The 14,979-nt window shown below is 45.5% G+C and overlaps 1 protein-coding gene across 7 annotated transcripts in view; it reads right to left on the bottom strand.

Annotated features, from left to right (window-relative positions):
- Nucleotides 1-5,897: 5,897 nt before the first annotated feature.
- Nucleotides 5,898-14,979, bottom strand: part of AMOTL1 (angiomotin like 1) — a 118,846-nt gene continuing 109,764 nt past the window's right edge. For all 7 annotated transcript variants that reach the window (XM_048494368.1, XM_048494369.1, XM_048494374.1 and 4 more), the window contains 5 exons: nt 14,303-14,493; nt 12,737-12,862; nt 9,511-9,737; nt 8,396-8,668; nt 5,898-6,476 (listed from right to left, as the gene is read on the bottom strand). In XM_048494368.1, coding sequence (XP_048350325.1) covers nt 6,370-6,476; nt 8,396-8,668; nt 9,511-9,737; nt 12,737-12,862; nt 14,303-14,493 — 924 coding nt within the window. In that variant the 3' untranslated portion in view covers nt 5,898-6,369. The remainder of the gene's footprint in view (nt 6,477-8,395; nt 8,669-9,510; nt 9,738-12,736; nt 12,863-14,302; nt 14,494-14,979) is intronic.

The raw sequence follows: 14,979 nt of genomic DNA, 5'->3' as shown, positions 1-14,979 counted from the left end.
ATGCAAACTTCTGGGCAGTTTCTTGCACATTGCATTAGGACGTGGTGGTGCTCTTTCTATCGTCCTTAGCCAGAAAAATGTATCTCAGCTCAAGCTCATGTTATTTAAGGATCCAAATAACGGGGGCCTCTCAAGACCATGATGTAGATCATAGGTGTCAAACTCGCAGCCCTCCAGATGTTGTGGACTACAGCTCCCATCATCCCCTGCCAGCATCATGCTGGCAGGGGATGATGGGAACTGTAGTCCACAACATCTGGAGGGCTGCGAGTTTGACACCTGTGATGTAGATGAAACTCTGACAAGCCAGTGTGGGCAAATATTTACCAGCAACTGCAACACTCGGTGTCTTCGCTGCTGTATACAAAGCGGAAAACCCTCAAGGGAAGAATTCTCTCACTAGAAAGTCTCTATGGTGGGAAAACGCCCTCTGGATGCTTCCACATAGGGACAATTCTCTGTTATGCGTTCATTGCCTTTCCAAATGCAGACACAACAGGCACCAGCGACTGGGTTTCTAGCCTCCAAGTGGGATTTTGCAATCTCCTGGATTTACACTTCCTTCTCACCTTCAGAGGGCTTCTGGCTTCTTGGTGATGACGGGAAGCAGGAAACTCTGGAAAAGCCCTCCATGGGGCAAAACAGCCCTACACCACCCTTTTGGGTGGCAAGGCCTGCGCCTGGGGCGTTCCCAGCTTGAAAGCCTGATGGAAACTAACTAAAGTTGAATGTATTGTCGAAGGCGTTCGCGGCCGGAATCACTGGGGTGCTGTGTGGTTTCCGGGCTGTATGGCCATGTTCTAGCAGCATTCTCTCCTGACATTTCGCCTGCATCTGTGGCTGGCATCTTCAGAGGATCTATCACAGTGATGGCGAACCTTTTTGAGACCGAGTGCCCAAACTGCAACCCAAAACCCATTTATTTATCACAAAGTGCCGACATGGCAATTTAACATGAATACTGAGGTTTTAGTATAGAAAAAATGGTTGGCTCCGAAGCGTGCGTTACTCGGGAGTAAGCTTGGTGGTAGTCGGTGGCTTTGCTTTGAAGCAACTGTGCAGTGCTTCAAACAGGCGAATCACAACCCTAGGAGGGTTTACTCAGAAGCAAACCCCATTGCCAGCAACCGAGCTAACTCCCAGGTAAAGGATCACGCTTTCGTTCTTCCCATGAAAATCAGTAGGGTTTAACAGCGCTTAACAGGGTTACCTACACTGCTTCCCCAAAGCTAGGTCTTAGGTTTAATGCTAATAATCTCCCTGAAATAATTACATTATTATCACATGACGAACTCTGTGTACGCGTGCCCACAGAGAGGGCTCTGAGGCACCCGTGCCATAGGTTCGCCATCACTGATCTATCAGATCCTCTGAAGATGCCAGCCACAGATTCAGGCAAAACGTCAGGAGAGAATGCTGCTAGAACACGGCCATACAGCCCGGAAACCACACAGCACCCCAGTAACTGAAGTTGGCTCCACCCCCAGTAACGCCTATGGCCTATCTCGAGCTGCACTGGCATCCAGCTTTTGGCCAGAGCATCTCCCCACCTCCCTGTTTTCCCTCCCCACTGGCATAAGTACTGCTTACATGGGTAATGTGGGCAAAGAGCCAATTCACCCCCCTCCCCGGATTGGGCTGCCCAAGTTACTGTGAAAGCCCTGAAATAAAACCTAGTATAGGTACAAAGTATTAGAAATGTAAGTATTGAGTTCCATATACAGACGTTAAAATTTACTACCTGTGTGTTGCAGAAATAATAACATCTTTCCTACAACAACAACAAAATTGGGAACCTCTGGTTTAAAGTATGCCGCGGAACAGTTGTGAGTGAAGAAAAATCGGTGGTGAATGTTTAAAAAGGTTATGTTTTGCGAGAGGCTCAGAGAAGTATTCATGCAGTTCCAAAGGATTTCATGTCTGCGCAGAAGTGAGGATGATTGAACATAAACAAGCAGCTGTGTTTGTTGATGGGGCCTTCAACCCTTCAAGGTCAGGATGGCCCGACTTCTGCTCTTTCCCACTCTCTTCACGCCACACTCCCAATTTTCTGGCATTAAGTCTTTTAAAATTAGTTTTTTAAAATTAAAGACAAACAATTCACGGGTGAAGTTAATGTTTGTCTGGGCCCCAAACCAACAGCGTTTGATGGCTTTCTAATAAGAACCATGTGTTTGAGAGTAAGTTTTATATAGATCCCTTCTCTCTGCTGGTCAGCAAAGAAATTACTTAAGTTCAGGAGACGTGCCAAGTGTCACTCGCCTGACCATACATCTTTGAGACCCGCATAGTCCCCTTCTTTTCCTTGTGACAAATTATTTGAATCAAAGCAATATTGTACCTGGCTTCTCTAAAGCTACCTGGTGCGTTTCCTGTAATTCTGAGTGATCTCTGGGTCCTACCTAAAGGTTGGCCACTCTACTTTGCATTTGTGTGGCATCGTGCTTGATTAGTGATGGAAAACCTTTTGGGCTCGGTGTGACAAGAATTCAGAAAATACCTTCCTTGACTCTGCTGGCACGTCATCCCCCTCGAACAATAGAGAAAAATTCTTGGAATATTCATTTATTTTAAAAATACAAATGTCAGCCTAATTACAAAACTAACTCAAACAGGGAGAATAGTGGTTGGGTGTTGATGAATGCTGGCGTGTCATCCAAAATGGCGTGGCGTGTCACTCGCAAAGGGTTCAATGAATGTCCTCTGAAGATTTTTTTAAAAGATTAAGAGGAAATATAACTGGAGAAATTGTTCTCCTTTCCTTCTTTCTACGGCACAGTGTGGAAGGAACTCTGTCCACACCCAGACCCCACTTTGGAAATTGTGTTTCTTCTCTTCATGTTGTCACCTCAATCTGAATCCGGCATCCCCAGAGCGAACATTTGTGCCTAAAAATATCTAGTCATGTCTTTTCTGACATTATGCTTAAGGTAATCTGAAGAGGTGGCAGGTGAATTCACAGGAGAGGTGACAACTGACCCAAGAGGTTTCTCACCTGAAGTACTAAACCACTTTGACAGAAGGGCCTTAAGAAATGACAGTTGTGATTAGCTTTCCTATAAGCACATTTTTACACTGAAAACTAAAGGGGGGGGGATCCTATTGTATACATTTATTATGTTCAATTAAGGTGTGAATTTATGCAGCATAGAACAGGATAAAAATCTTTGACTAGGCAATAATGTTGGTATTTCTTAAGGCATTTTTTAAAAATCCCCCCTGTATGTACAAATATGTTTCAGCTATACAATGTTTTGCAGCAACCTATTCCATACAACAGAAAGATAGCAAAAAAGATGTGCGGAGAACTGTTTTAACTGGAATAGCATAACTTTAGCTCGGCTCACAAATTACAGTGGACCCATGCACAATAGGTGTATGGTGTATAGTTGAATTTTCTTCATACATGTTGAGTAATTCTCATTTTATCTTCACTATGTTTGCAGCTGGATTGAAAGGCATTAGGAGAGAGGTGGTGAGCTCTCCCTACAGCCCCTTCCGCAAATACAGAATAATGCATTTCCAATCCACTTTCACAATTGTTTGCAAGTGGATTTTGCTGTTCTGCACAGCTGCGAAGTGCATTGAAAGCGGATTGAAAGTGCATTATTCTGCATGTGCGGAAGGGGCCTTTCTGGCAATCTTCAAGTAGCAGCTAGATGAACAATTGTCAGGGATGCTCCAGGTTGGACGAGATGGCCTGTTTGCCCCCTTCCAACTCTATGATTCTACGAAACCACACATTGATCCAGGTGCTAATCCTCAGTTTCATTTATAAAGTTCTGGTTCTTTCTTACAAACAAGCGCATGAATGTACGTAACAGGATGTGCATGCATCGCTGGAACATGTGAACAGGGCTTGGATAAGAACATAAGAACATTAGAACAAGCCAGCTGGATCAGACCAGAGTCCATCTCGTCCAGCTCTCTGCTACTCGCAGTGGCCCACCAGGTGCCTTTGGGAGCTCACATGCAGGATGTGAAAGCAATGGCCTGCTGCTGCTGCTGCTCCTGAGCACCTGGTCTGCTAAGGCATTTGCAATCTCAGATCAAAGAGGATCAAGATTGGTAGCCATAAATCGACTTCTCCTCCATAAATCTGTCCAAGCCCCTTTTAAAGCTAGCCAGCTATCCTTTTAAAGCAAACTTTTAAATAATAGCAAAGCTTTGCATCAACTCTGCCCTAATTTGGGATAATCTAGAGAAACTTTTTGCATGAAAATGATTTGTTTTAGTACGACTGTTCTATTTACTTCAGTTATATCCTACCTTCCTCCCTAATGAAAACCTGGAGCAACATTCTCCTCTCCCCCATTTTATCTGCACAACAACCCTTCAGGTAGTTTAAGATGAAAGCGTGCGGCTGGCCAAAGGCCACCCAACAAACTTCCATGGTTGAATAGGAATGCGAACTTGGATCTCCCGGATCCTACCCGAGCTCCCTACCCCTACCCCTCACTGACCCTAGACAGACAAGAATGTCTTTTCCTGCTTTTTATAGCTGTCAATTTCCAAAGCAGTCTGAGTTGTAATCGCACACCAGGTCTGTAAATAAGTGTACTCACAGGTGTAAACCTACTTTTAGGGTGTTCCTGCTGGAGAGCATTTCCTTTAATGCTATAAATACATATGAATCACGTGTGTATGACATTTATATAAAGAAAAGTCTTAAAATGGTGAAATTACTACTTGGGAATGGAACTGTGTTGAACAATGTCGGAGACTATCTAAGTTCACGTGCTTGCTTCTTAAACCATCACAGGCAGAGAAGGGTCTAAGCAATTGTAGTCGCTGGTGGTCTCCAAAACAGTCACAGTAAGCCACACTTATAGTCTTCAGAAAAGGCTCTTGCTGCTCACTCACTCTCGTGGCAACATTGTCCCTAACCAAGCCATATTTTATGATTATCTGAGGGTGCCAACCTCCAGGTTTGGCCTGGAGACCTCCTGGAATGACAAATCGGTTCCCTTGGACAAAATGGATGCTTTGTAGGGTAGACTCTGGCATTATTCCTTGCTGTGGTCCCTCCCCTGCCTTACCCAGGCTCCGTTCCCAAATTTCCAAGAATCGCCTATCTGCAGTTGACAAGAACAATGGTCCACTTACTTGTAACTGTTATTTCTTATATTCTAGTAGCGTGACAAACAGGAACCCTATATTCCCTCTAGCAAAAGACAGGCGTCTTTCCATGCATGGAAAGCAGAGCAAAGAGAAAGCAGGCCTCTCAAGCCACTGCTGCCTGTAGTTGTTAGGAAGAACGACAGCCACTGCAGGTTTGGAAGGCCTCTTTACACAGGATGTTTAATCTGAAGCCTAAATGGAGCCCGCCTTAAAGACGACGACGTACTGCTAGCAATGTAAAGAAGCTTATCGAACAGTTCATTCCAAACGGTTAGGGTGCAGCTAGCTTAGGATTTATCCTTTCCATTATGCTGTTTTCCAAATCTAAATTCCCTGCCTCTCCAGGATTTACACAGATACCTTACTGTGTATTCGTGTGTTGAATTTTCACCATGTATCTGTGTGTTGAATTTTCACTATGAAAAAACATGTGAGGGAAAGGATTAAATAGACCCCTTCCTACGGTTGCTTCACTAATCCCTTTCGGAGACTCCTTGTACCTGCTTTTAAGCTTTAAAGAGCCACCAGAGATCTGATAATGGGATCAACTTTGGCTCAATAACCTTGGAGAGCTGTTAGCTTGCTCATGGAAGCAGACAGAGTTAACGTCCAGCAGTACCATCTTCATATGTTGCTGGCCCTGCCACGATATCCAGTTTTAAGCTCTCTTAGAAAAGGTTGTGCCCCTTCTGTTCACCTCCCCGTTGTCATATGAATGTACTGAGATACAGAGGCTCATGACGGACTGAGACCAAAAAGACAGAGAAATCCATAGATAGTATCTAAAACTTTATTAACTGGAAGTCCTGCTCCCTCATCCCAGATGTGTATGCGGCACAAGAAAAGGAATGTAGCAGCACTAGTTAGCCAACAACGATAAAAACATCATCCCAGTAGCTGCGGAACAGTACCTGGCACACCTTCTACAGATCTGCAAGAAAGATACGTTCATCACAACAGAAAATGCACCTTCCTACACACCGCTGCTATTGCCTTCTTCATTCACGTCTCTGTGGCCAATACTCCTTTGATTGTCTATTGCAGTCCAAATATCCATTCATTACTCCGACCTCCTCCTTTAAAAGAACAAAGTCAGGTTCACCTGGTAGTTTCCTTCCAGATTTCATCTTCCTCATTCTACCTTTTATTTATTTTCCAAAGTTCTCAAGGTTTGCACAACAGCGACAATGAGATCCTCCTGGGAGTTATGTGCACTTGGCATTAGAAGCGGAGGAAGCTGCCACAGCTTTAGATGAGGACTTCCACCATGTCCGGATCCGGGAATTCGGGCTTTTGAAGCAGGCTGCTCAGACGTCCTTTGCTCTCCGGTAGCTTCCCGTGGCTGGGAGAGTACTCTGTGGGGAGAAGGGCAGAGAAAACACACGCATGGATCCCAGATGTCAGAAAAACTTCCTGACTGAAATACCTGCAAAACAGACCTTGGGAACCTGACACTATAAAATAGTACAGTGGAACCTCGGTTTTCGTCAGTTTCGGTTTTCGATGATTCTCTCCATGAAAAATTTGACTCTGTTTTCGTTGGTTTCTTCGGTTCTCCTTGGTACACGCGCGCTATTTTCGCAACAAAAACCAGCGACCCATGCATTTTACATGGCTTGCTAATAGAAGCCTCGGTTTTCATCAGTTTCGGTTTTCGCCGAGGTTTCCCAGACGGATTACCAACAAAAACTGAGGTTCCACTGTATAAGGTATAATGTCCAAATTCCCAACCTTTTTGAGTCTCTGAGCACCTTTGGAATTCTGACACAGGCTAGCCGGCGCAACAACAAAATGGCTGCCGCAGGGGTGTAGCCACGTAGAAGCCCAGGACGCAAAAGAGGTAATTTTAAAAATATAATTGCGAAGAAGACTGTGGTGGCAGCTGCCACTGTTCTTTTAATCTGTGTAGCTTATCAGATCTTCAACAGCCATTTAGAAGCCCTGCTGGGTAAAAGCCCCACCCAATGTTTCGTGGTCAACACTTTGTCAGCATATATCTACACGCTTGCCAATTACGAGTACAAGTCATTCCAGAATTTGTACATTTCTTAGAGGCAGAGGTGGGATCCAGCAGGTTCTCACCAGTTCCTGAAAGTGGGTTACTAATTATTTGTGTGTGCCGAGAGGGGGTTACTAATTGGGTCTGCTTTTCCATTAGAAATTCCATTCGGTCCAAAAATCATAAAGTCCTGTTGTTTCCTATGTGGCTGGTTAGCGAAGGTAGAAAACGGGAGAATTCTCCCTGTTGGGCTGTTTTAAAAACATGTTTTAGAAATATGGTAAAGTTCCTTGTTTAAGGAAAGTATCCTTCTTTTGATTTCTAGAAACAAAATTAAGTATTTGAAAGTATGAAGTATTTGACAGGCAGTCAGTTAGAGGAGAAGTAGTTGTTTCTGTTGGCAGTAGACGATAGGACTTGCTATAATGAGTTTAAATTATGGACAGAAAGATACCAGCTGGAACTTAGGAACTTTTTTTTAACAGTAAGAGTTTTTTACAGTAACAGAGAAATTATTAATCCCCCGCCCCTGGAATGCCCAGCCACGCCCCCGTCATGCCCCACCCAGCCCCACTGGCACTACACCACTGTTTGAATTCCACCACCATGGGAACCTGTTACTAAAATGTTTGGATCCCACCACTGCTTAGAGGGTATTCTCTGGTTTGATATGTCCCTGTTATCATGACTTAATCACGGACTGTTTCTTTTTTCCCTGGAAAAGTACCCATCATTGAACAATTTAGACTTTAGACTTACTATGTACTTGGTGTCTTGCCCAACATTGTATAGAATATTTGCCTTGACTGCAGACTGAGTATTTGCTAATTGCTTATGGGTCACCAATATGCAGTGATGCTTCTATTATACACATTACTTCTTTTTTGCACTACTGTTTGATTAAAAGTGCACATTTATGCACCTGGTATCATTTAATTGTAGCTTCTACTCAAATGGAAAAGTGGGGAATCAAACCCGGTTCTCCAGATTAGAATCCACCTGCTTTTAACCACTACACCAGCCTCAGCCCATGGAAATTTAAACTCCCAAACCAAATTTTTGAATTTCTCACAGGGTTAACCTGGCACCACTGGGCAGTACATTTCATTAACCTTGACTCTGTACGTGTCGGCTAATTTGCCATTTATACTCCAGTTTCAGAAGATGGCTTTTTTGATGGCATAGTTGTTTTTACAATGTGGAGTAAGAATTCTGGATTTTACATGTAACCCGCATCTGAAGGCTGGTTGTCTCCATGTGCCTGGAATTACTCACCTAATCTTTCACCAACACTCTTGGCTGCCGTGTGCCTCAGAGCCGGGCTGCCAGCGGGAGTGTTACCAAACTTGCCCCGTCCTGGGAAAGAAGCCGAACTTGGCCAGAAAAGCTCAGATCCCTTTTCTGTCTGAGTGCCACTATCTTTGCTCTCCATTTTAGCATGGCAGACTGCCACTGGCCATGAGGACATTGCTGATACCAAAGATGGCGGCGGAGGTGGCAGCGAAGGTACAGATGAATGATCCTGGGGGTCCTTTCCCAAGAGCAGTCCTGGAAGATAAAATCCCAAAGAGGCACAATCTTTACTAGGTGGGTACTGTTTCACTAAATCCACTCCACAGTCACTTAAGAGTTAATGAGTTAATGTCTGAAAATAAAAACATTGGTGAGGTTTTTTGAAAGAGCGTTTTCCTTCCAAGCTATTCACATTTAACCCCCAACCCCAGCAATACATCTGGGACACAAAGAAATCATTTTAGTCCTTAGAACACAAACACACACAATCGTTATAGAAGGCCCACACATCTACGCTGCGTTGTACTTGTGGCAGAGAAGTCTTTGACACATATTGGCCAAGTTTGTGACGCCATGGAATGTTTGCAAACATTCCAGCTGCTCAGGGAATCAAGCAGGCAGAATGGTTGTGGTTCACAACAGTGAGGGGAAACAGGATATGAATTTCACATTGTAATCTGAATGCAGTAGCCAAATCCTTGAAGGCAGACTCGTCTCTGGTTCCTGCAAGGAAAACCAGTGATTTAAACATGTGAGCCTCACTGCTAATGAACATTTTAAAAAGAAACAAACTTCTGTCCCCAAGCTAAAATATAGGTATTAATCCAGTGGTTCTCAACCTTCCTAATGCCGCGACCCTTTAATACAGCTCCTCATGTTGTGGTGATCCCCAACCTTAACATTTATCCATTTTACAGATGGAGAACACTGATGCAGAGAGTCTTAGGCGACCCCTGTGAAAGGGTCGTTCGACCCCCAAAGGGGTCCCAACCCACAAGTTGAGAACCACTGCTAATCCCATCTTTTTGTGTGTGTGTTGTTTACACGTCTAATTTCCTGGCTTGGGTATCATTTTCTTTGCTGGTGACAAAGCTCACCTATGCTCCCTTTCCAAGTCCTGTTTTCTTTCTTCTCCTCAGCCATCTGGTTGCTGGTGAGGGAGGTCTGGCGGGAATGCGTTCCTGTTGCTGCAGCAATCGACGGGACTGACCGGGCGGGCCGCAAGCTGGCCGTGTTGCTTTTGCCAGGATCCTTTCTGGACCGCTGCTGAAGGACCTTGATCATGGCGTCTTTCTCGATGATTTTTGCATGCAGGTTCTTTATTCTATTAAAATATACATGCGTAAAAATACAGCAGAAGGGAGACTTCCCAAGAGGCTATTTGGTCGCACAGGTGTCAAACTCACGGCCTTCCAGATGTTATGGACTACAGTTCCCATCATCCACTGCAAGCATGATGCCGGCAGGGGATGATGGGAACTGTAGTCCGTAACATCTGGAGGGCTGTGAGTTTTGACACCTGTGGAGTGTATTGACCCAAAGCAGATGCCATAGTTGAGATGTAATTAACAGTCAGCGTTTAGAGCAGCTGTGAGTATTGCGGTTTGGTTGTTACTGAAGGAGTCTTTGGAATAAACTTCTGTATATTAACTTCATTTGCCTTGGATCTTTGAATATTGCAGTTAGCACTCTGTAATATGGGTGCCAAGGACTGGCTAATGATAATCAGCATTGGGAGCCAAGGAAGATACCCCATTCCCCAAATAGCCTTCAAGCATCTTTCAGATTAACTAATAAGACACAAGTAATTGAATGTGGGAGTCCTGTTCCCCCTTCAGGCACCTGATGAGGCCTAGACCAGTGGTGGCGAACCTATGGCACAGGTGCCAGAGGTGGCACTCAAAGCCCTCTCTGTGGGCACGCACAAACAGAGTCCCCCCCCCCACACACACACATCTAGGCTGGTCTGGGCCACTGGCTCGATTATTAGCATTAAACCTAAGACCGAGTTTTGGGAAAGCAGTGTAGGTAACCCTGTTAAGCACTGTTAAACCCCACTGATTTTCATGTGAAGAGCTAAAGCGTGATCCTTTACCCGGGAGTAAGCTCGGTTGCTTCTGAATAAACCCTCCTAGCGTCGTGATTCACCCATTGGAAGAGTTGCATGGCTGCTTCAAAGCAAAGCCACCAACTATCACCAAGCTAACTCCCAAGTAACACACGCCTCGGAGCCAACCGTTTTTTCTAAACTAAAACCTCAGTATTCAGGTTAAATTGCCGTGTTGGCACTTTGCGATAAATAAATGGGATTTGGGTTGCAATTTGGGCGCTCGGTCTCGAAAACGTTCGCCATCGCTGGCCTAGACGGTCCCAAAGATATTTGCAGAATACAAGCTCAACAAACAACAGTCATGCCTTGTTTAAACGGCCTGCTTTTCCAGAGGCAGAACAATCACATCCCCCAAGGGGGCAAGGCGTACATGCTAAATTTGCTTCATTTACTTCATCTATCCTGCACCTTTCTCTCCAATGGAGACTCAAAGCAGTTCACGTCATTCTCCTCCCTTCTATTTTTATCTTTGCAACAACTACTTTGTGAGGCAGGTTAAGCTGAGAGTGCATGACGGACTTAAGGTCATCCAACAAGCTTCTGCAGTAGAGTGGGGATTCGAACGTAGATCTCTCGGATCTGAGCCTGACACTCTTAACTGGCACACCGTCCTGAATCAGAGTATGTTCACTATCCATAGTTCTTGAGGAAGCGAGAAAGTAAGTGGGTCACTTTTAGTTCTCCCAAACTTACACAATGTGCTTGAGAATGAGTTGCAGCTGTAATACTTAGAACACAGGTGTCAAACTCGCAGCCCTCCAGATGTTATGGACTACAGTTCCCATTATCCCATCATGATGGGAACTGTAGTCCATAACATCTGGAGGAGCGCGAGTTTGACACCTGTGACTTAGAACAACACCGAAAGTATCCTACATCCATCTTCTGAACACAAAAATCACAGGAAGGTAGGAATGACTTCCAAGCTAAGTATTCAGAGGCAGCCCCTACTACAAGGTAAGGAGAACAGACTGCTAATGATGATGATGAGGACGATGAAGAAGAAGGGGAGTAGGAGTTTGGATTTATATCCTGCCTTTCTCTCCTGTAAGGAGACTGACTCAAGGTGGCTTACAAGCTCCTTTCCCTTCACAACAGGCACCTTGTGAGGTAGGTGGGGCTGAGAGACTTCAGGGAGAACTCTGACTAGCCCAAGGGCACCCAGCAGGAATGTAGGAGTGAGGAAACACATCTGGTTCACCAGATAAGCCACTGCCACTCAGGTGGAGGAGTAGGGAATCCAACCTGGTTCTCCAGATTAGAATCCACCTGCTCTTAACCACTACACCACACTGGCTCTCAAGGCCTAGCAGGGATATTTATTTATCCCTGTTTTGCTTCTCATCTGTTAAACATAACTACTGCATCTGTGTATGGTTCTCCAGTTGCACAGTGGCGAATAGGAAGGCGCTCCAAAGGGTGATCACTACTGCACAAAGGATTATCGGCTGCCCTCTTCCCTCCTTGGAAGAAATCTATAATTCTCGAAGCCTAAATAAAGCCCAAAATATTCTGAGGGACCCGTCTCATCCAGCACACTCTCTTTTTAAACTGTTACCATCTGGCAGACGATACAGGGCCCTCAGAACTAGGACAAAGAGGCTTAGAGACAGCTTCTACTCTAGAGCTGTGGCTATGCTAAACTCCGCTGCTTCATATTGATGTATTTGGGGCTGTGTAGGGATGGGTGGAGGAAGGGGAAAGTGAGGATGATGTATGAGTCTGAAATTGTGTGCATCGAGGAATGCTGCTGTAAATTTCGTTGTGCGTGCACAATGACAATAAAATGCTTATGCTTATGCTAATATATGCAAATCATTTTCATGCCGCCTTTCCACTCAGCTTAGTGTCTTCAAGGTGGGAGTTGGACACAGCTCACCCATATGAGCTGTACACTAACCCCCACAACATACTTAGGATCCTAGCTTTCCTGGTACATCTAGTCTTGATTCCTGGTACCTTAGGAGACACATCATTCCCAAGCCAATAAAGATGTCATATTTTCAGAAGTCCTCTGTTAAGTGAGTAGAATTGCCCTTTTCACGTTATGTTTAACAGATGAGAAGCAAAACATCTGTCACTTGAATTACCCCTTGTATCGAAAGCCTAGAAAATCAGTGTTGCTTTTTAAACTCAGCGGAAACTATGCTGGCTTCAGTGCTACGAAGTCACCCAGAAATCCCCACTGTAGATATTCAGCAGCTGTTTCTTACGTGTATTCCATATCCTGGCACCTCCGGTTGACCTGCAAAATCTCTTCTTCCTCCTGCCACACCCGGACCTCCAGAGAGCTCTCGCTGTAGCTGCCACTCCGTGAGTGATTAATGGCTAAAGGATCCCTGGCAACAGAACAGAGGGAGAGAAAGGAAAGGCATTTCTCTATTGGCCTGGACCAAGGGGACCGAGATTTATTGACTGACCAATTTTTAAACATTTGTTAGCCGCCTTTCTGTCTTGTAGAACTCAAGACAGCTTACAAGACATTGTGAAAAACGTTACAAAATAAACCATTATGAAAAAATACTTAAAATGACAATTTTTAAAACCACATATTTAGGACTGCCAATAGTAAAATCTAAAAGACCTCCTCCGTCCGCAGCCTGGGGGTCCACCTGGATTCGTCTCTTTCAATGGAGACCCAGGTGGTCCATATAACCCGGGTTGCGTTTTTCCATCTCCGACAGGCCCGATGGCTGGCTCCCTTCCTCTCCAACTCTGATCTAGCCACTATGATCCATGCAATGGTCACCTCCAGGTTAGACTATTATAATTCGCTCTATGCGGGCCTTCCCTTGCGTTTGATCCGGAAACTGAAACTGGTCCAACGTGCGGCGGCCTGGCTGCTCACAGGGGGCGCCTTCCGAGAACATATTTACCCTGTGTTGTGCCACCTGCATTGGTTACCGGTTGAATTCCGAATCATCTTCAAGGTGTGGGTATTGACCTTTAAGGCCTTACGCGGCCTGGGACCCTTGTACCTTCGGGACCGCATTACCCCATATGTCCCGGGTCGACCTCTGCGTTCAGCAGAGGCCAATTTACTGGAGATCCCTGGCCCCTCAATGACGCGGCTGGCCTCCACTTGGGCCAGGGCCTTTACGGCTCTGGCCCCTGCCTGGTGGAACACTCTACCACCAGCTGTCCGGGCCCTGTGGGACCTTGGAGAGTTCCGCAGGGCCTGTAAGACCAAGTTGTTCCACCGGGCCTTTGGAGAGACCAGCCGCTGAGGATGACCCCCCCCCTTTGCTCTACAGGGGTCCCCAACATGATCGGGACCTACTATTTTGCTCCTAGGAGGGTTGCATATGGGTTTTGTGGGACATTGTTTTAGAATGTGATTGTTTTTAACATATGTATGTTTTTATATATTATATTCTATTGTTCACCGCCCTGAGCCCTTCGGGGATAGGGCGGTAGATTAAATAAATAAATAGATAGACAGCCTTCCACTGTCCTGGTGATTAACAATGAGAGGGCCAGGCGCATCTCCCTGGGGAGATCGTTCCATAACTGTGGAGCTGTCACCAAAAAGGCCCCCTCTCATGTACCCTCCAAACTGGCGTCTTTAATTGGTGGGACAGTCAGGAGAGCATCTCCACCCAATCTGAATTTCCGGGGAGGAATGTGTGGGAGATAATGACATTGGGACAGAGAAAAAAAATCTACACAGGCAGCGGGAAAATGATGAAATGAGCAGCACCGTTTCAAAATACTTCCTGTTCCCCATGCCCAGATTTTTTAGAAATGAGCTGCTCAGAGAGCTATGTTGTGCTTCCTACTTCTCTGTGGCCGACGTGGCCGCAGCATTCATGGCGAAGTGCCGAATGGCGCTCTCTTCCAAATACTTCTGCTCCCACTTGGTCATGTCAGCTTCCAGAGCCAGAATCCTCTCGTCCTTCTCCCGCACCAGCTCCATCAAGGCAGGAACGTTGTACTCTGGCAGGGTGGATGCTTGGTAGTTGCCTTGCTTCTGGAGGAATAGAAGGGAAGATACAATTAACAGGTTTGTTTAGCCTAGAGAAGAGAAGGCTAAGGGGTGACACGATAGCCATGTTTTAAGGATCTGAAGGGATGTCATGTTGAAGAGGGAGCAAGCTTGTTTTCTGCTGCTTCAGAGACAAGGACACACAGGAGCAGCAGTGGCGTAGGAGGTTAAGAGCTCGTGTATCTAATCTAGAGGAATCGGGTTTGATTCCCAGCTCTGCCGCCTGAGCTGTGGAGGCTTATCTGGGGAATTCAGATTAGCCTGTACACTTCCACATACACCAGCTGGGTGACCTTGGGCTAGTCACAGCTTATCAGAGCTCTCTCAGCCCCATCCATCTCACAGGGAGTTTGTTGTGAGGGGGGAAGGGCAAGGAGATTGTCAGCCCCTTTGATTCGCCTATAGGAGAGAAAGGGGGGATATAAATCCAAACTCCTCCTCCTCCTTCTTCTTCATAGACCATGATTCCCA

This window comes from Sphaerodactylus townsendi, linkage group LG04 (assembly GCF_021028975.2).
Source record: "Sphaerodactylus townsendi isolate TG3544 linkage group LG04, MPM_Stown_v2.3, whole genome shotgun sequence".
In the NCBI taxonomy this organism is placed as follows: domain Eukaryota; kingdom Metazoa; phylum Chordata; class Lepidosauria; order Squamata; family Sphaerodactylidae; genus Sphaerodactylus; species Sphaerodactylus townsendi.
Note: the sequence above shows the minus strand (reverse complement) of the source record. Positions and strands in the feature narration are given on the sequence as shown.